This window comes from Vidua macroura, chromosome 3 (genome assembly GCF_024509145.1).
Source record: "Vidua macroura isolate BioBank_ID:100142 chromosome 3, ASM2450914v1, whole genome shotgun sequence".
NCBI lineage: Eukaryota > Metazoa > Chordata > Aves > Passeriformes > Viduidae > Vidua > Vidua macroura.
In genome coordinates this window covers 59,789,150-59,810,768 of record NC_071573.1, presented here as the reverse complement: position 1 = coordinate 59,810,768, position 21,619 = coordinate 59,789,150, and the positions used below count along the sequence as shown (strand labels likewise).

The 21,619-nt window shown below is 40.5% G+C and overlaps 1 protein-coding gene across 1 annotated transcript; it reads right to left on the bottom strand.

The window, feature by feature from the left end:
- Nucleotides 1-12,917: 12,917 nt before the first annotated feature.
- Nucleotides 12,918-19,729, bottom strand: LOC128805583 (pantetheinase-like). Its single transcript, XM_053974377.1, has 7 exons — nt 19,313-19,729; nt 19,075-19,205; nt 17,163-17,355; nt 16,270-16,561; nt 15,013-15,386; nt 14,694-14,864; nt 12,918-13,393 (listed from the first exon to the last, which is right to left on the bottom strand). The coding sequence occupies exons 1-7, from the start codon at nt 19,523-19,525 to the stop codon at nt 13,274-13,276; spliced, it is 1,494 nt and encodes a 497-aa protein (XP_053830352.1). The 5' UTR covers nt 19,526-19,729; the 3' UTR covers nt 12,918-13,273.
- Nucleotides 19,730-21,619: the final 1,890 nt, after the last annotated feature.

Here is a 21,619-nt window from a genome sequence, read left to right as displayed (position 1 = left end):
TCTCACACCAGGACAGCAGTGACTCTGAGAGGCCTGCACTGGGCAGTGCCTTGTCCAGTGGGCAGATGAGAAGCCCTTTTCAATATTTCCTGTTTCCATTTTCAGTCCTAGTCTTCTTCATCAATATTGGCTGGAGTCCTGTATCTCCACTTTGCTCTTGAAAATCAGTAATTTTAAATTCTAAAGCTCCCTTAACTTCTTTTTGGATACAGAAGTCTAAAACAGAAGGCTACAAGTATAAAACAAAAGGCTAAAGCTGAGGAGTCCATGCATGACCTCTCCTCCAGCCCTGCCCTGATAGTGATGACTGGGCAGATCAAGTTTTACTGGAAAATCCTTGCAGGCTTTAGCTGTAAATAGAGATGCAAGGAAAAGACCTAAGAGAAGAGAAAAAAAAAAAAAAACAAAACAAAACCAAAAACTTTTCTGCCCTTTTGCTGACAAAATAAAGTGGAAGAATCTGACTAATCTAAAACATTATCTGCTGTATAAGCAAATGGGTTTTTTTCTGCCGAGCTCTAGTTTTTTTTCAGTGCTAGGAGTTTAGCATTACTATGAGTATTGATTATATTAGTCTGATTTCTAGCTAAGGCACAAACATGGAGAGAAGCATTTTCAGAACACATAGTTTGCATCCAAGGACACAAACACCGCTGTCCTCTTGTGTAGGTAGTAGCATGTCCCTTTTGCAAGTCACTCTTTTTATGAAAACTTTTAATGAAAGTACTTAAGCACTTGGCAAGCAATATTTATTTCTGAAAAATCTGTTTTTCTTTTAAATAATAGAAAGATAGTGTTATTGTGAAAAAAATAGAGATCGTTAGCATATGTTCTTCAGTAACACTATCATTATGGTGTAAAATGGTTGTCAGAAAAATACTGACATGGCAATTCAGCCAGTACTGATCTAACCCACTTGCTTTGGGATTTAGTTGCCTCTGGTTATTCTGGATAGAACACAATTAAAAAAATAATTTATTTCCCATACTAAACCAAATGTTATTATAAGCACACCATGGCACTGGAAACTGAATGAACATAGACAAAAAACTATAGCTAGCAAAACCTTGACAGCTACAGCTAGCAAACAGCCTGTGTTACACAGAGGGATTTTGCAAGTAGGGCCAGGCAGTGGCACCCAAGTACCAGGGACAAGGCTCACCCAAAGTCTCTCTCAGGAGTAGGGAACATATGGAGTGTGAGTATATTTATGTACTGTTTGGGGTGCTTTTCACTTCCCTTTTTTTCTGCCTACTAATATTTAACACCATCTCTGCTCTTTTTCACCTCATTTTAATTATCACTTCATATACCTTTTCCTTCCATTTTTTGTCAGTCTCTTCATGTTTATTTTCCTGCCTGTCATTTCTTCTTTCAGCACATTTACACCCAAGGCCAGATGAATATTTATTAACTGAAATTTTCAATTTTCACAGTAGAAAGAATTAAACACCAATTTAACTGTATCTACTGGGCATCATTATAAAGGTTTTAAGCCCAATAGGATTGTAAATGTGTCACATAGATTTTGAACTTCATTTGTTCTGTATAAACGTATAAATAAATTAAATTAAATGATTGTGGTAAAACACTCTATGAGGCCAATCAAAAATAATTAACATGCTATCTCTAGTTTTCCTGTAAGATTTAGAAGATCGATAACTGCGCTGTGTTTTCTGATAAACTGTTTAGCCCAAAGAAATATGATCTGCCCTGAAAACAGGTTTTCTTAAAAAAAAAAAAAAAAAAAAATCACGGAAATTTTTTTTTTAATAAAAGAAAGTAGAAACTCCAGCCAAAGGATGGAGATGGAGAAAACTGAGATCAAGTGTGGGACTTCGCATTTCATGGAAACTAAATAAATCAAAACACGTGGCAAACTGTTCAAGTGAGCTGAACTCTGAAGAAGTTTTCAAGAAGAAAGCAGAATGTTTTCCTTCCATATATAGTCACAAAAGTTAAAATGTAATAAAATGGAAATACAAAGAAGCATACTCTTAAAAACCTCTTCTCTTACCTTTGTCACTTCATGCTGGGTAGAAGTCTGTTCTTGACACTCATTTGTTTTCTGCTGGTTGAGTGGCACTTCTTCCTTTTAAAGACCATCTCAGAAGGCAGTTGATCCTCTTCACCAGCATTACAGTTCTGGGTAACACAAATTTTGAGAGAACAGGCTTTTAATCCACAGCTGGAATAGCCTCCAGAAACCCCTGGGGGATGGTGGTGTGATGAACACCATTCTGGCCCTATCAGCTGTTGATGTAAACAGTAGATCAAACTGTTTGATTTGTCACCCATGTAGAGGACTAAATCATGGCTGTAGCACTCATACTTGTTTAATGAGCCTTATTTATAGGTAAATTGAATTGATTTGAAGTGTATTTACTTGTTTGATTAAATGTTACAGTCATATTGTGAGCGGCCCAGTATTACCTAAGGAAAGAACAAAAGACACCACACAGTCTACCTCCTGTAAGCTTTTAAAATATAGCAAAATACATAAGTATAGGTTGGTTACAGAAGCATGTAAGATTTCCTTGGAAAGGTATAATGTAGACAGAGTGACACATTGTGTATCTACCAGCCTAGTTATGATTACTGAACAAACAGGTTGAATCTATCAGCTCACCAGTTAACAGCTACAACTGTTGAAAAAGTGTTTTAAGTAAACACCTATTATTGGCCATACCAGAGTCACTGATGAGGAGCATCAATTTTTGGCTCCACAAAGGACTATGCAGCTTTTTAAAGTAGTGATACTGCTGAATGTAAAAAAGTGTTATTGTGATGACCATCAGCTAAAGCCCAGCTAAGCTGGGTGCCTTGAGGGCATATGTCACAAGGTGGGTTAAGATACTACTTCTTGCGAATTCTTCTGATGGCCTGGGTTAGCTACTTTATTATGTTATGTGCACAAAAATCAAAATAAATGCATGTAACTCTGGGGGGTTTTTTGGGTGTTTTTTTGTTTGTTTGTTTGGTTGGTTGGTTGGTTTTTTTGGGTTTTTTTGGGTTTTTTTTTTGTTTTGTTTTGTTGTTTTGTTTTTTTTTTGTTTTGTTTTTTTGTTTTTTTTTTTTTTTTTCTTTTTGGTTTTTTTTTTTTTTGTTTTTTGAGTCTGCTCTCTTATGCAGACTGGAGTTTTGAACTACAAGGTTCTCTTTGCTATAGCAAGAGAGTTTGACAACTAAAAAAGTGCAGAAACAATGATCAGGCTGAGAGAGAAACCACTGGAGAGTGTTGAAAGGATATGTTGAAGAGAGGAGTCAGGTCCAATTCTTCAGAGCTAGAGAAAAGTGAAAAAGACATATTAGGTCCCAAATACTGGTCTGTGAAAGAGGCCTTTACCCTTCTGAGACGCTGTGTGCTTCCTTGGAGCCAGGCACTTCTCTTTCAGGATTGAAGGTTTCGGCCTTGGTAACTACTGTCTTGACACATACACATTTTATAAGAAGGTAAAATTTCAGGGAATAAACCCATGTTACATTACTCTGTACAACTCATTGTTATAGAGAAGTCTGGCAGCCAGCTCATGGGCACTCAGTCCAAGGCCATGCATGCACACAGGGCTCTCCCACCATGCTCCATGCTCTCTTCCTTGAGTAACAACAGGGTCAAAACTCAAGGGTATTTTCTGGAATGGCAGCTCTGCTTCAAGTGCTTGTTCCAGAGACAGCTGCCTGGCAGCAACCTGTAAACTGCTGGGGGAACCCCTGGGGCTGGGGAGCAAGTGTGCCCTGCTGCAGAGAGGCAGGCAGCAGCCAGCCATAGAGTGTGGGTTTCGCTCTGCCTCCTCCTGTGCCCAGGCTGTGTGTGTGGCCAGAGAGCACTTCCCTCCATCTCCTGGCTTCCAATACAACTGTACTGCAAGACCCACGCACGTCGGAAAGGAGTGGGCCACAGATCTAGGGGGAGCTGTGAGCATGGGAACAGTGATATTTAATGGTGTGTTGGCTGAAATGAAAGTAAAGCAGAAGGTTTTGATATATCAAGATAATTAAGCAGGCCAAATTGTCAACTAATTGAGAGTGAGAAGTAACGCTGTGGTAACAAACTTTCACTCTGTTGGTGCAGATGCTTCAAACAGGCATTTTCTTGAGCCTTTATGCTGATGTGGAAAAAATATTCCAAATATTTATGCCACGAAAATATTCTCAGAGTTGCTCCTTAAAGTATCAAGGAGAAACATGCCAAACTCTGTTTTTGTGAGAACTCAAAATACTTACAAATTGTCAGTGTTTAGCAGTCTTGTCAATCTGTAGTATAGTAAAACAGTTATACATCAAAATTCAAAGTAAAAACTTTTCTACAAAATTGTTGCTGTGTTTTTTTTTTTTTTTCCCCCTAAAGAAAACTATATTTCTGCAATAAGTAGTTTTCAGAGTTTTGGAAAACCAAAAAAGAGAGATGTCACAGTGTCTAGAATACTGTGGGTCATCTACTCTCCTTGTTTGTTTGTCTTTAAAACATAAAGTAATTAAAATGGAAAACAGCACAGAAGGGAATGGAAACAGCACTTTTTCCATCATAAAATCATATTTGAAAAATGTGTTGAAAAATTATTATGTCCTTCTTACACAAAACTGTGGAAGGGACACTAGAAGTGGGAAAGAAGAGAAAAGGACTTGAGAATGAGAACTGTTACTGTGAAAAAATGTCAGGAAAGCATTGGTTTCTACTGTGATTCATTTAGCTTGCATTTCTGTGGGTACTGTTTGGTCAATCAAGAAAGTTTCTCATTTTCAAACAGTTCATTTTAAAAACTGTTTCTCTGTTAGGAGAACCATGGATTCATAAATATTGAAGGCTGTAAGGTGACCCTATAGCTGAAGAGGAGTTTTGAAAGTGTATAATTCCACTCACCTTTTATGCAGTTCTCTGAAAGAAAAAAAAATTAAAAAAAAAAAGGAAAAGGAAAAAAAAAAGGAAAAAAGAAAAAATAAGAGAAAAAAAGAGCACAATATTAAAAAAAAGTCTTCCTAAGTTTCCATTCATATGTTTGAAATCTAGGGGGAATGCCCAAATTCCCAATAAGCTATTACTACAAAATAATTCTTTCTTTATAGGGGTTAAACAAGAAGATCTGGCAACTACTAATCTGAATGCTACTTCTGCAAACCTGATGCAATTCCACTGAAGACAGTCTGAAATTAGCCCGGACTTGTACCAGAGGAATTTGAAGAATACATGACTGAGCTTTAGACGTTTTCCCATGGTTTCTTTTCCTAGTTTTCAGTGGAAAACATCAGTTTTCCTTGCCAAGTAAAGCCATCTGTTTATACAGAGTAATGCAATGTTTGTGCTCTTTCTGCAAGTATAGTACTTAGGATAAGGACTATAAATCCAAACTCCAATATAAATGCAAATCTCTGAAATGCACAGAGGAGTAAGAGTTTCCAAGAAAATAATGTTTTAATAGCAAAGCAAAACATATCCATCCAAAGCCAAGAAACTATCTCTGCACAGGGTGCATATTGGTAGTCTCAGTACTACATATTTGGTAGTCTCAGTAAGTAATGCCATAACGTGGTCCATTGCCTTCATTCTGCAGCAAAAGCTTCTCTCAGGGCTCCCGAGGGCAGGAGCAGCCCCTTGCCTCTCACTCCAGCAGGGCAAGTGAATCCTTGCATCTGCTGCACAGAGCAGAGGCACAGCAGGGCAGGTCTCTTGTGTCTTGCCAGTGCTCCTCTGCACCCACCAATCCAACAGGAAAAAACTGCAGTTACTAACTGTAACTGCTTTGTTGATATTTGCTGGCTTCTGAACACCACCTCCAAAATGAAGGCAAACACAGAGGAGGGAGGCACTGAACAGTGAAAAGGTACAATCCCATTCTGCATCCTTATGGCCCTCTAATAACTTCACAGAAACTAAAGAGACTTACTCTGAACTCATAGCTGTGTGTGAAAAGAGCTTTGCCCCTAGCTATATTTCTTTTTCAGCCACTGGGAATGAATGGCTTTTTAAATCATACTTTAAATCATACTTACTGCTGTTGGTGCTATTGCTGTTCCTTACAGAAAGAACTGTGCAGAGTAACAACCATTATCTTCAGTGCTAACTGTAGGAGATTGATCTTGAAAGAAAATATAACCCAGACTAGCAAATCAGCAGCTCACTGTATTCCAGACTGCATGACACGGCACAGGAATCACTTCCTCATCACCAACCGGTGCGGGCTGCAGATACAGCATGGGACTGACTCATCCCACACCAATTCTCCCAGCTAAGTGGCTACATGCTTGGTCTGACTGGTTCACAGCCTGCTGGGAAAATCTCATCAACAGGATGACGTAAATCTTAAATATCCAGAAAAGACAAACATGTAGTAAATCTATTCTGACACAAGCCACTAGCATATGCAAAGATTAATCAATTTGAAGTAAGCTAAAGCCAGGCTTCTTTTAAGAAAAGAAGCATGCGGAGTGAAGGAAATGTTTATTGTGGTCAAGGAGCAGATGGAGTTAATAGCACTGAACTGTTTTTAACATTGCCCAATATTTCACGTACACCTTTCCGTTTTGTGTAATGTTGACAAACTTTAACACTTTCAGTTATCTTTAAAAATTTGATTTCTCTATCCCAGAGTGGATATTTTCCAAAAGCTCTAAGCACAATACTTTGACAGTGTCTGGCAACAAGACTGATTAAAAGATATTGCTTCCTTCTAATGAAAAAATTTGCTAGCTGTTTATTTATGATGCTCAGGTGTTTATATGATATGCTTTGTAGCAGGGACTTAAGAGCTGTTGTTTTCCTATTTATATACTTTTACCATACCAGAGAACTATACCTGCAACTCAATGACAGCATCCCCCATCCTCAAACAATAGTGTTAGTATTGCTGTGGAACACAAGAAGGAGCATCCTTCCAGGAAAAAAAGTAACCCCAGAGAAAAGAACTGACCCACTTTGGGTCAGTTTGTGTGTGTCAGTTAATGGGCTGCATTGGAGAGCCAGGACTTTCAGCTCCTGCTCCCCAGAGGTTTCTCTGAGCCTATAGCAGGACCTGTAGGGCTAAGGCTCCCCTGGATGTTTGGGGTTGGGATAAGCTTGGGACTTAGGAAAGTATGGCACTGGCAAGGTGCACAAAGGACGTAAGGCTGAAGAAGAAGGATAGCTCATGGTGAAATGGAAGTCTTGAAATGTCACATTCTGGTCCGGAAGTGCGACTACTCTACTGGAAGCCACTGAGAGCTAAAATTGCTAATAAAGACTTATATGTCAATAAATGGTGTCCTCTAACTTACCTTCTCATGGAGTGTTCTCTGTTCCTTTCACAAATGCTGAATTTGACTACAGTAGACACGTGTTATTTTCCCAGAAGTATTGCATCTGTTGTCTAGTAGTCCATTTGCAAGGCCAACAGGCTGCAGATGCCAGTGCTAATGCACTGTGGGCCATTTTAAGGGGGCAACCTGCTAGGGCCATCTTTTGCTTCTCAGTCATTACTTGCTGTAGGAAGCAGTGATGCTGTACGTGAACATCAGTGGTATCATGGCACTGCAGAAACAGCAACACAACTAGTGCAGAAATTACCAGTGCCAGGGGCTGTACCTTCTCTTGCTGACCCTCTGCTCAGGAAGACATGCCTGGACAGCCCATTTTTTCACCACAAAAGCTTTATTTATCTTGTCAGTAGGTGCTCTATATCAGTTGAATACCAGGTCACTGAAGAAGAGGTAAGGGTGTACTGAAGTAGATTTGAACTTGATTTATGAGTTGTTATCAAGTTCTTACTGACTAGCTAGCTCCTGCCAATACACAAGACACTTAAAGGGAACAGATGGCAACAGGAGGTTCAGCTGTTTAAATGTTCCTCTACCATCTTGCGTACGTTTTTATTCATGCAGGTGAGGAGTGGTGAAGAGAAAGCATCTCTCTCTTCTCCTCCCTCCCTTTTTTACTCCCTGTAATCCATTTTGTTCTTATCTGCAATTCTCCCTTCTACTTGCAAATGTTTGTAAGTCATCAAGATCTAATGATGAGCCCTGGCAAATCAGGGAGGAATACAGGTCACATCCTTGGTGACAGAAGGGACAACAATCTATAAGAAAAGGCTCAGCAGAAAACAACTGGCATTATAAGTCTCCCTTGGCAAAATACAAAAATGGTTACATTAAGTGTAACACAACCCTGAAGTACAAGAGGTTTCTGTTTTCGATTAGTCTGATGTTGAGCTTGGAAGGATTCCTGCAAACAGAGGTTAATGTTAACATGAATAAACAACTAAAAGGCCTAGTATAACATTAAAGATAGTCTCATAAACTCTTCAACAAAAAAAAATGTTTAAGCCAGTTGCTAGGTAATGATGATTGATTAAACTTAAGCTTTTATATATACACAACCCTCATACATACAGCCATCTGATACTCTTAAGGTACAGCTAATTTACACCAGTTATGAAAAGACCACACATATTTTTATACTCACGCCTGCCAAAAGCTTTCTGTCTTTCAGCCTAGCTACCAGGAAGTACCTCATTATTTATTAATGGCCATGTTTTTACAGTTTGCTCTTCCCTCCTGTAAATCAGTGTCAGATATGTTTGATTTCTTCTTAGACAAGAATAATTCTTCTTTTTAAAAAAAAAGTTCCCATGAATGAATTACAATGTGTTTTCACCATTTGTTTATGGTAGTTATTGTGGCCAACTTGGCATAAAAACCTCTCTGAGAAAATTGGAGAAGACAACCTCTTAACAAGAAGGGGATGGGAAGAAAATAAAGGTTTGTACACTTTTTAGATCAATTTTTATACACTTTGTCAGCTGGGTGATAAACTAAGGTACTGGGAATTTCACAAGATCAGTGTGCATAACTTTTGTCAGAATGGGAGCTATATCAGTCTCTATCTCTGAACTCTTCAGGGCAGAGTTGATGACTTCCAATCACAACTAAACCCAGTCAAGTTGTGTGAGACCCTCCATGCAGAGGGAACTGAAAAAAAACACAGATTATGACTGTTTGAGTTCAAAGCTAAATGTAGAACAGCTCTGTTTCTGCAGATGCACAATCAGTAGATGTAAACTGAATGTAATGTCCATTCAAAATGTCCAACTTTATTGGACCTCAGTGAAGAGAGCATTAAGTCAAGATTTCTGGCTCCTAGTGGAGACAAAATGAAAAGAAGGGAGAGTTTTAGGTATTACACAGCAGCACTTGGGTAGCACAGGAATAAATCCTATATGGAAAACTTAGAAAGGTCTCTAAAAAGCATGGAAGAGTGTATCCTAAAGAGTCTGTAAGTAACATGGCAATAGCATAGGCCTAGAGTTCACTGTACTTTCTTTGCTCAACTTAATGAAAACTGTCTGTCAGTACTATATTTTGTCTAAGAATTTCATAAATGTTGCAGAATAAAGGTTAGATTTTTCCAAACTCATCCATAAGTTTGACAAGAAAGTCTTGCCTGAACCGCCCCTCTCTCCCCCCCACAATGAATTTTCCTTATAGAGCCCTAAAACTAGAACTGAATAGACCTTTTTCAGGGTACGAAAATCAATCTCAGATGGCTGGAAAACACATCAAGGTGAATTGTAAAATAGAAAAATAACCATCTTATAAAAAACTGACCTTAATATTTCCATGTATTTAACTTTGATAAGTTCAAGTGTGTCTCATACTCCTAATTTTCATTTAGAAGTAAATGTTCAAAATTGCTGTTACAAAAGTCATCACTTGCTCTTGAAGACTATCTCAAAGGTATTCAAATTATTTTTTTTTAGTTTTATGTTATTATGTTTTGCAGTACATAAGCTGGGTGACCAACTGTATGCAAATATTCATTCTCTCATTTTTCTGAAAGAGGATTTCCTAAAGACTGACTATTCATTTGACATTAAAATCTATCCCTGCTTTGTGTACTCCTTGTTAATCTTGCATCCTGACACTATCGCAGGTCCCAGACTATGAGTTCGTCAATTAACTTTAACAGTAGAAGTAGCAAATAAGGATGGATAGACAAAGTTAAAATCATGCAGTTACAATGCATTTCCTATATTGTACATATTTGTAGTAGAAATTCCCTGCTGCCATGAGAATATCTGAACAGAAACTGGATTATTTCCCCTGAAACTTTATAGTAATGAGTGGTTACAAGAAATATTTTAATACTTTCACAGCTGCTATTTTTTTTCCAGACTGAAAGAGAAAATAACATTCTGTTGTCAATATGCAAAGTTTCTGTTTCACCAATCAGCTGTGTCTGACTCACAGATAAATATCACTTGGTAATGTTGTCATGCTCATCTGTGGCTTCAGTAGGAGGTGGTGTTTGTCTACAATGTTAAAAGGTTAATTTTTGGAAGGTGTACTATAATTACTTCTCTGTTGGGGGTCCATGACATCTCATGGTCCATCACAAGCCACAGAGAAGCATTCTTGTATTATCTGTGGTAAACCTTATAATAACTGCTGCTCTCTTTATTGACCTATGCAATTTATATCTCTCTTTCAGCTTTGTTGCCTGCCCTGGTGGTGGGCAGTGGCATTGCAAACACTATCTGGATGAAGTGGGGTTATAATTCAATTGTTGGTTAATTAGAAATTCTGCAGTTCAAATTTAGGTCATTGTCATTCTGTCTATCACTCAGTGTAAATGCACTGATTCAATGTACCTAGGAATGCTGTCCCATACTGTCAGTAATTCACCCATGATAACACGAATTGTTCATAAACATTTAGCTTTGAATTCCTTGGTCTACAAGTCGCACAACCTCTGACTGTACCTCAGTGTACCACATTATTTAATGCATAACTTGAGGTCATGATAACTTAAATATATGTGTAAGGACATAGCTGAAGAGTTCTTCACTCTTTAAAACTCCCTATTATTAAGATTTTGTTTCTCTGTTTTTTTCCCAAGGCCTCCTTACTTTAATTCAATATGTAAAATAAAGTAAATTAGATTTTACTCAAAATTTCCCCAAAATTGTTACCAGTTTTACTTAAGGTAGCTACAAGGTTTGGATCATATTTGTTTAAACGGAGTATTTTTCTACCTTCATCTGAAGTCTTGCATCAATAAAATCTATTATGAAGTTGTTTTTCTTTCTCTGTGGTTAGAAACACTGTGGACAGGTGGGTCTTGTTTGCTTTGGCCAGCATCAAGGTGTAAGGAAGATATATTGATGTATGAAGGGCATGCTTTTCCAGCTCAGAGAGGGATGGGTCTCATTAAGATACCATCTGTAGTAGCTTTTGGGGTGGGATCATTGACATGAATTACTTATAAATTAATTTGACTTTTCTATTCAGTACATCTGTCCCAGAGTCAGTAAATACTGCTGCTGTTAGAGATAAATTTGTCTGTTGTGTTGCCCATTTGTTGCATTGGGCATTCATCACCTCTCTGCTTCTCTGTTCTGAATGTTTCTGTAATTTGCATCATTTGAAATTTCCTTTTATTACAAAACCTCACATTTCATTTACTGAACTTTGTCTAGTCACTTGTGACCACAAATCACTGAGGTGAAGATCTGGTTGGTTTTTGCAACCCCTTCAGGGAATCCTCTCTCAAAAGCAGGGTTCATGGTTCTTGTGTATTGAAATGATGGAGCTATTCTGAGGATGCTGAAACAGTCCATGCAACTTCATCCTCTCCTTGTCCAAATTCTTGCTTTGTCTTCAGAAATGGGAAAGGGCTTAATAAACTCCTCAGCAGTTCATTGTATGACACCCTTGGAAACCTCTCAGGGAGAGGAAAGTTGTGCAGCGCATCTCAAAAACTGCAGGTCAGCCGTTCTTCAAATTTGCTTTTAGTGTAATTTTCAAGGAATCCTGGACTTCTGCACTGCTAATGGATGAGATACGAGAGTCCTTTCCTGATATCCTGTATTTAACTAGCAATATTAATTGTATCCTACCTGTGTCCAGCTCTGACAACCCAAGACAGTCAGCTCTGCATGTACCTGGGAAGTACCCAGAACTTCAGAAATGCCAGCAAGCAATACATGGAAGATTTTTGTGTTCACTTGTGAGGTGCTGAACAAGGAACCAGCAAGCACAACTTAGAATCCCTGTCTGTTTTGAGTAACTGCTCTCAAGTGGTACATTTATCCCATTGAGTGCAAGTTCAACTGTTTTATTTTCAGGATGAAAACACTCCCAGAAAGAGCCCCTAAAGTTGCATGCTGAGAAGCTGCAGCACGGGGCAAAACAGAAATCATGTGATTTCAACAACTTCTGGATAACATACATAGGTACGCGTGGGGTGGGAAGTCACAAAGTGTCTCTTACATGCCACATTTAGCACAGCTCAGTGCTAACCTTGGTGCAGGCTGTAAGAATGGCAGTAGATGCAAAATGCTATGGGATAAGTGTGGAGGTAGGGACCACTCCAAGGCATATTTGATGCAAACAAAGCTCATTTGCTCCATAACATGATAGACAGAAATGAGGCCCAGAGCTGCCAGGTCTGATATATCATTGCTAGAAATCCAAAATAAGGCCCATTTCTTATGCTATAGGGTGAAATGTGTTTCAGGTGCTAAAAGATTGCCTATTTCATATATCTTAACAGTTTTGAAGAAATTATCCATGTACCCAGGAGAAGGTGTTGGAATACTGTGTTGTATATAGTAAGTTGGATGTGACGTGCCCGGGACCTAACACCCATCTGCCATGTAAAAAGAGGTGCAAGATCAGAGGGACTGCAGAACTGGATGTGCTTTATGACCTCAGCCAGGCCCAACACCTGGGTAGGTTACACCTGGAGCACCACTTTCTCTCTCTAAGATTGCACCTAAGATAATTTCAAATCTGTTTTTCTCTTTATTTATAGTACCTTGGTCAGAATGGGGCCAAGGCTCATTGAGTGTTAAGTAGGCCCTGTTGACTGGGCTGTAAGGCTGAAAAATACAGAAACTTAATGATTATACAGTCTGAAAAACAGGAAGGGGCAAAAGGGACAGAAAGGCTTTCTTGGAGAGAATTTATTCTCAATAAATTCTCATTTCATAAATTTTGGTGTCAGTCTTCTTTCTGCTGTAATCCTATCAATCTATAGGAAATCTTGGAGAAAACAAAATTTCTGATTAAAAGGTTCATGCAGACAGATCATGCATACTAAAAATAATTGCACTGGCACAAGCACTGTTAAAAAGTCATGCACAGCAGGGTGAACACATCACTTTCTCACAAATAAGCCCAACTGCCACAGGTGCTGAGCGGAAGTGCAATATTGCAGAATAGGAATCATACAAGCTAACTGCTACGGCTCAGGAGGAAATTCCCCTACTGTCTCTGGTGAGTGTGTAACTCCTAGGGAGATACTTTACAGGGAAATTCGCAGGGGATGTGGGTGGTCCTTCTCATAAAGCCTTCCAAAAAGTGTCGCTGTTATGAGTGGTTTCAAAGTGCCATGCTTGCTTTCCAAACGCCCGTCACGTAGCACCTGGTGGAAAAGAGAAAGAATGGCACTAATAGTCAACTATCAGAGTAGCAATACTGCATAGTACAGAAAGAATAGACCTTAGATGCTGAATACTTTGACGCAACACTTTTAAAAACAATCATGATAGTGAAAGAAAACAGAATTCTCTCTGGGTCTGCCACAGCCTCCCCATTATAGCCTTCCCACATTTCCTTGGACCCAGAAGTCATTAAACCTTCCTCTGTCTTTGGAAAAAAGATAATTTTCTCTACCTTATAAGAAGGTGAGAGTGAGAATAACTAATTTGATAGGTTCTCTTTAGTTACTCATACAAGGCAACAAAGGTTATATGCAGATCTAGGACATACTTGAAACATTTTTTGATTTGTTGACCCCAAAACAATTTTCAGATGGAAATAGAGAATTTCAGGGTACTGGCCATATGTAGCTTTTCTTAGTTCCTTTTTATCAATTTGAAATCACTGTTTACCAACTGTGAACATCTGTAAAAACATTTTTTGCCCCTGCAACAAAAGGTAAGCATGTATTTCTTAAGAAAATACAACCTATTGTTTTAAAATTAGACCACAATCATATTTTTAGCATACCAATAAATTCTTTGATGGGCTTATTTTTAGAAGTCTCATTCAAAAACAAGTATGAAGGATGAACAAGGCTTTTCAATTTCCTACTTTGTAAAAAAAAAATCACCCTTGTTTCCCCTAAAATTTTTCAGGTCTTTCTCACTGTCGTCATTGTCTCTTGTAAGCTGTTAAATGCTTCTTCCAATCAATTAGGATTTCATGTAGCCTATTGCATAAAACTAATATAAGGCTTATAAATGAAAACATCTTTTGGCAAAAATAAAATATGAACTGCCAAATAAAAAGAAATAAAACCCACAAACCTCTCAAAAATCACTTTTAACATTCTTAACTGCATAGAATCTCTGCTCTTACACATAATACTTCTAAGTAGTTTTTCTTGTTTGGACAATTTCTCAGAGTATTGTATTTTATTTTCTCCTAAAATGCCCATCATGAGAAACCTGTAGAAAATAGCTCATTGAAAGTCGTGGTTTCTTCATTTACTATCTGAAGTGGGAATGCAGATTTGCTAAAGAAAGCACTGAAGAGCTCCAGGACTGGTATGTTCTCATCAGTAAGGATTGATTCAATCCACCTGTTTAAATCTGTCCCCTTGGGTTCCAGTCTGCAGAACCAAAGAAAGTTGTTCTGGGATGGGACTTTGCTGCCAGATCAGTTTTCAGCACCACAGCGTGAGAAACCTTGCAAGAAACAGCTCCAGGGTGTCCCATTACCTCAAACTCCCCAGGGGCCAGCTGCACCCCGCTGTACAACACTTCTGGGAAGACATAGCTGGTGCCAAATGTGCCGCTGAGGGAGAACATCTCAAACTTGGTCTGAGCCGTCTCCGTGGCTTGCCCACACGTGCTCAGGTTTGTGCTGGGGCACTTGAGCAGGCTGCAGATCTGTGGGGAGGAGGAGACAGAAAGGCAAAACACCACTAAGCTTTCAGCAAGCACAAAATGGATTTGATAGCAAGAAAAGTTCCCAGGATGGACAAATGTTTTTAGGTGGTTGGCATGTGGCCACACTCACCTCTAAACATGCAATTACCTGCCAATGGTATTTTATGAGAGAACCGTGAAGCCCATCAAATGCACCCAGGACATAAACTTCATCTTTCCTCTTGTCTGACATCTGGTAGACCAGATGACAGCAAAGGTCTCCTTGGCAAACAGTGTAATTTCCATCCTTGTGCCTGAGTTCTCTGAAAGTGAATATATCCTTTCGGACAGGTCCCGAGAAAGTGTCATTTTCACCAGGAAATTTCTTGATGCTCGTGGCATACAAACTCCAGTTGATGGCAGGAGGGTAGGTGGGGGAAAGACGGGGGTGTGCACTCAACTCTGCTAGCAGGAGATGTCCCTCCTCAGTGGCACTGTCGTAGTGGTAGGCGGCAGGTCCTTCTGGCGTGAACAGCCCACTGCCTGCCAAGGACATCACCGGCCCTCCGTTAGCCAGCACCACACAGCACAGCTTGGCAGGGGCACCAGTCACCTCCCACACCACACTGGCATTGTTTTCCAGTGATACTATTTTCATTCAATACGTTACTGAGAGTTTTGGAATCATTTTAAAGCACAGAACAGCTGAAATAACCATCCTAATGCTAAAACTTAGGTTCATTTAAAAATAAATCATAGCTCTCAGAGTGGCATATTTGACAAAGGGGGCAATCATGGGGGTAGTTGTGTTTCACTGAAGGACACACAGGGCTGTGGCCTAAACTCAGCTCAGTCCATTTAGGGCAGGCAAAAATGTTCCTTTGTAGTTTTCACTTTGCTTCAGGGGAAAGTAACAGATGCAGCTACGCCCTTTTCTCAGTTAAGAGAATAAAAAATAGGCAGTAAATATATATTAAGAGCAAAACATAATATCTCTAAGTCTTCAGCAACCACAAGAAAAAAGAGAATGTTTTATTCAGTATACAAGTGGAATTCTCCTTTTGGTTTTACACTATTAGGGTCTGAGTAAAACATTTTTTTCTCCATTTAGCTGTTGATCGAATTTTAAACAGCAAATGCTGCCTCTAGATGAGAGACTGAAAATTTAAGTGAAACTTTGTGCTATTTTTTAAATAAAATTTCACTTTTAAGTTATCAAAAGTTAATGTCACAGGCTTTCTATTTTTACCTTTTTCAGAACATTCAACATTTTCTTACCTGAAGTTGTTTGTTGCATTCAGTGCCAAATCGCAAAGATCTTGAGTTCAATTAAAACACTGTTTTTCAGAGACTTCACTATGTCTTAAAACATTTCTGCCTGCTTCTGAATCTAGGAACAATTTCCCTGTTCCTGAATGCAACTCACCTGTCATTGCCATGCTGGTGTTGTGAGTATTTGCTGAGAGTAAATTAACACGCATGCCCATAGCCCAAGCAGAGTGAATTTCAATTGCAGTCAGAAAGGGCAGGACATTCATCCAAGCTGTTGGGAAAAGCACGGTGTCCACCTGCATCTTGCTCACCAGGACCACGGCAGGCTCATAGAAAAGGATGTCAAAGCAAGTGAAAATGCCAAACTTTCCAAAAGGAGTCTCAAAGGTGACAGCTTCTGGCTCTTTTGGATAATTAAACTGAGTTTCACCTCTAAACAGATTGTACTGCAGGTGAAGAAAATGGCAATTAGAAACTGAAAATAAGGCAAGATTATGAACAGCTTTTGCATCTGAGACAGGCTTTAATGCAGAACTGGGAGTTGAGGTAGCTGAGCTGGCTAGCACAGCTGGTTTGTATCCATCCAGCTGACCGTCCCCCCCAAAAATGGAGTGGCTGTGCCCCATGTACCTCCTGAAAGCAATGCCCATTCAATATTAGCTGCTAAACTCCAAGACCAAGGGCCAAGATGTCCCCTCCAAAAGCACTGACTAGGTTGGGTATGAATGTACCAAGGAAAAGCTTATGTTCACTGAGTATGGAAAATTCTGTCAATGCTTCTTTACCATTTACTGTCATAAACGTAGCCCCCAAGTGTTTGGCAGCTGGCATGAACTCTGCAGCTGCAGTGCTCCTGGGAATAATTTGCCTGACTGGTCAAGCAATTGCTTGGTTTTTCTTCTGGCCATAAGATCATCAAATCATCCTGGATTGACTGTCACTTTATAATAACATAAAATTCTTGCATAAACAATCTGAAATTGGTGCCAGAGAGCTGAAAAATCCATTGATAATAAATTAGAGTTTGATGCTGAAGCATTTCCTTACCTTATGGTACCGAGCCACCAGTTTCCCCTGTGCATCAAACACGACATCCGTATTGTACTGGTAGCGACCGTCCCTGGGGCAGTTGGGATCGCTGGAGTCACACGGCTTCTTGTCCCCAATATTTGCAACTACATAGATGGAGTTATTTCTGGCCATGCAGCTGAGTCGTTCCTGCACTGGTGCTGGACCAAATCTATTGCATTTTAGGGAAGGAGAAAAACAAAATTAACAAAACCTGTGCTGTCAGTGGTGTCCATTTCCAGAGTACTTGACGTCTCACCGGCAGCATCTCCAACCCTGCAGCCATGGCACAGTAGGCAGATACACAGAGTTGCTGCAGTGCTTCCTCAGATTGCTTCTTGCACCTTGCGGTATGGCCTCTGCAGGGACATGCCTGCCAGTCCCCTTCAGCACCTGGAACATGCTCTGCAGTAAAGAGGTAATCCTCAGGCTGGGAAAGGGCAGAACAGCAATCTCCGGGCAGAGGAAGACACTAGCTTGGTGTCACACAAGCAAATATTTCAGCATCAGGCATACTGGCACCTGAGGACTGCAGCTCTGGGCCCTTAGCACACTAATTAGGGTTGAGCTGTGGGATAATGCAGATGATATGGTTAAGGCAATTCAGCAATTCATTTCCTCCCATAGACAGGAGCACACAGACCTGTAACCATGGCATGAAGAGCAGTGGGTTATTAATTTTGAGATATGACAGGGTCCATGTGCCAGAAACTGGCAGCACCTCTGAAGCATCCATAGCAGGCCATAAAGAGAGCAGCCAGTCATTCCCCTTTGTAATGTGGCAATGCCTACAGCTGTGCAAGGTGTGCATGGTCCAAAAAGGAGGACCTCCATGCAAGATACACACACAGCACCAGGAATAAGGCATGCCAGACACTGATGGCAAGGGTTATATTCCCAAAAGCCGCTAGTGAAACCCCTGATTTGGAACAGTGAGGAGGCACTCGGATCACATCTGCTAAACCTGTGTGGTGCACCAGAATAAAGACCTGCTTAGACACACTGCCACCCCCCACTCCACCTTCAATGAAAGACTGTATACTTTAGCTACTTTACATCTCAGCAAAAAGTTGCACATCCTGTGCAACTGTGACTCTTCTTCTTGGAAGCATTGAGTTATTATATCCTCACAGATACAATAACCTGCTCCTCATCAAGCAGGTGCAGAAAGCCATGGTGAAAAGGGCAGACCACAGCTGTAATTCCATAGCTGAACACGTATTGCAAGCTGTATGAGTCTGAAGTCCAGTGCTCAGCTCTAGCTTAGTTTGTCACTGCTGGAATACGCTGCTTGAATGACAGATCATGTTCTACAGCACAGAGACTCTAGCAATTCAGACTTTATCTTACCTTAATTGTGGAAAACCAAGATTAAAAGTTCCTGGGTTTTTATAATTTAGAAGTTTGGACTTCATTTACTGACTTCATCACCTCTTGCTCAGAGACTACTTCATGTCCACAAAAATGGTTTGTGTGCTTTTGTTGCAACAAGTCATTTGCAACAGACAAACAAACCAAAAAATCAAAGAAATACTACTGTTAATAATTTAGAGTCAGTCCTATTCACAATCGTGTGGAAAAATTGAAAGCAGAATGAGAAGCAGGATATTCTGGCATCAAAAAAAGACATTTGCTTAACTTTTAGTAACCCAAATTCTGTATGTTGTTTGAATTTCACCTTAAAGTGTGTAATTTTAAAAAAATCATAATGTTTCCCTCATCAGTTCGTCATGGACATGCTATATATTTAAACATTTAACTACCTTCATACTCAATTTTAATTGAAACTTATATCAGAGTTGTTAGCAGTTCTTAGTAATTTAACGTGAGCTGCTCAAGGCTTCATGAGATAACAGGTTGAAATCACCTAAAGCACTGCAGAAGGAATCACCTTGAGGGGTCAGTGCAGGGAATCCAATTCACCACCGGATCAGGGATATCCTCCAGGTAGGGGTAGATGGATTCTCTTGTGAATCGCCAGCCATAGATGCCGTCTTCAGGAGTCACAATGATGTGGGCACCCTGTCACAACAAGCTCCATTTAAAGGTCACCCATCAACAGACAACCAGGAGGGTCAGCAGGAGCAGAAAACACTGATGGACAACCTTCATGGTAGCTGCCCTCGTACCTGCTGGGCAGCTTCCTTGATGGCCCCTTCCAAGACATCCATGTTTTTGTTCATCAGGGCCAAAGCATCGCTGGGAGAAACGGGCTCCTCGGTGGGATGTGGCAGGATGACGGCGTGCTCGTAGACAGCTGCCACGAAGGTGTCGGAAGCAAGGGCCTGAAGGGCTGCGAGTTCAAACACCACAGCGAGCAGGATAGCCTGGGAAGGGAGCATGGCTGCAGCCTCCCAGCTCCTAGAGCGCTCTGAACAAACAGTGCAAAAGGAAAATGCAGAGAAAAGAGAAGGGGGACAAAGTTTACTTTGAAAGAGGGAGGAATGAACTGCAGGTCTGTTAAAGCATTACCTTGGAACCAAGTGTGAGATATAAGAAAGTATTGCAGTACACAGTAAGGATGTCACAACTGAACAAACCAAAAATGCTGAGCAATGCCAAGCCTAATGGGGCTAGTAAAGAAATAAATCAATAAAAACATATCTAGAAAGAAGAGTCCAATTCTTGTTGTTATACTCTTCCCTATCACTGATTACAGCAAGATTTTTATCTGTGTAGGCTCAGCTGATACCCAGGTGGATATCGCCACCTGGCGATATGTGGAGCTAGACTTCTGTGAATTTTGAGTGGCAAAACTCAGGGTAATAAAATCTTCCTTATTCTAGTATCTTTCTATTCCTCAATTCCTGTGCTATGTGTCAGTAGGTGCAGCTTGCATCTGAGTTTCTCTAGACCAAAGAATTTGCATTACTGTCTCACTGTACTTAGATGCCATGGACCCAACACGCCAGCAATGGAACTGTCCCTTCAATTCACCCCAGTGTCTCTCCCAGTCACTTCTGTTTAGCTGAGCATCGCTTTCCAACAGTCTTCCACCAGAAAATATGAATCTGGATAGAATTTTTCCTCAGAATTAAAGCATGTAAGTACCTCATTGCCTGTCTCTCACTAGCCTGAAGCAAAAGAGCAGGCTAGTTCACAGGTGTAGTAGCATGCCTGCTCCTCTGCACACCTTTCTGTCCAAAGGAAGCTGCACTATATTGAGAAGCCTTCATTTTAATCTTCAACTCATTTCAAATCCATTTGTTCCAATGACATTTTCCATTTTTTGACCTTCTAGTATTTGCAGTATTCTCATTTGAAAAAGGCTATGTGAGCAGGGGAAACAGGCTGTCTGCTTTCAGCTACAGCAGACTGTCACTGTAGAGCTGGTTCAGAAAATACAGACCAGCAGATGAGTGCAGATACCGCAGAGTTCTCTCACAGAGTAGTGCTGACTGAGGGTGTCAATCATTAGGAACTTTGATTTTTATCCAGTGATGTTCATCCCTAAGTACTTCACTACACACATTACTACATCCAGCATGCTCATTCAGTAGCCTTAAATACAAGCCTTTTGAAGGCTGCAGTAGAGATCTCGGTGATACTTGAACTAATGTAGCTTTGAAGCCTTCCTCCCTCTCTGCCTCACTTTTTTACCAAATGAAATATAGGTTGAGTCACATTAAGCACAGTCAGACATCATTGTGAAAGAGGAAGCAGCAAATGCTCCTTTGTTTAGCAATAGTGAGGACATCAGCCAGAAAGGAGACTGCCCTGCCAGGCTGAGCAGAAATATTTACAAGTGCAGTGCTAGGGGAATGCCCCGCAGAATTCAAGTCCCACGGCCGGGACAAGGTGCAGTGGAGTTCTTCTCCCTGTTTGCCTCTGTACCAGCAGGCACCGCTCCCTATTTCCTGCGGAGCTGGGGGCTCCCCCAATAGCAAGGAACTGACACCAGGTAAACAAATAAATCCACCGAATAAACTGAAGAAAACTGCAGTGATCTGGGCTCTCCGTGGCTGTGGACAACGTAAGGGGAAACTTATCTAGAGGTCCGCCTACTTTCCACACTTCTCTCCTCCCAATCCACTCTTCCCACCCAGGTACTGCATCCACCCCCATCGCTGCTACCGCCTGATGGTGGGGGCTACCTGAAGATTTACTTGTGGGAAGTAGGATGCAATTCGGTGTTAATTTTTCTTAAATCAGCTTAGCTGTAGAGGGAGTCTTTCCTCAGACCGTGCTCCGGCTTCTTTTCTTGTGCTCAGCGAGAGGAGAGCTAACAGAGGAAGACTGCTGCGCATTCCAAGGGTTAACCTTGCCTGGAGAAGGCTGTGTGAAAGGTCCCTCCGACAGCCACGCAATCACTGCCGAGCACTGAGTACATGTGAGCAGGAGTCAGGAAGTCAGAAGGCGCTCACTTCTGGCAACAGCACGTAGTTATGTTACTTGTGCCGTAAGAGGACAGCTTTTAGTCGGGCGTAGGTAGAAAT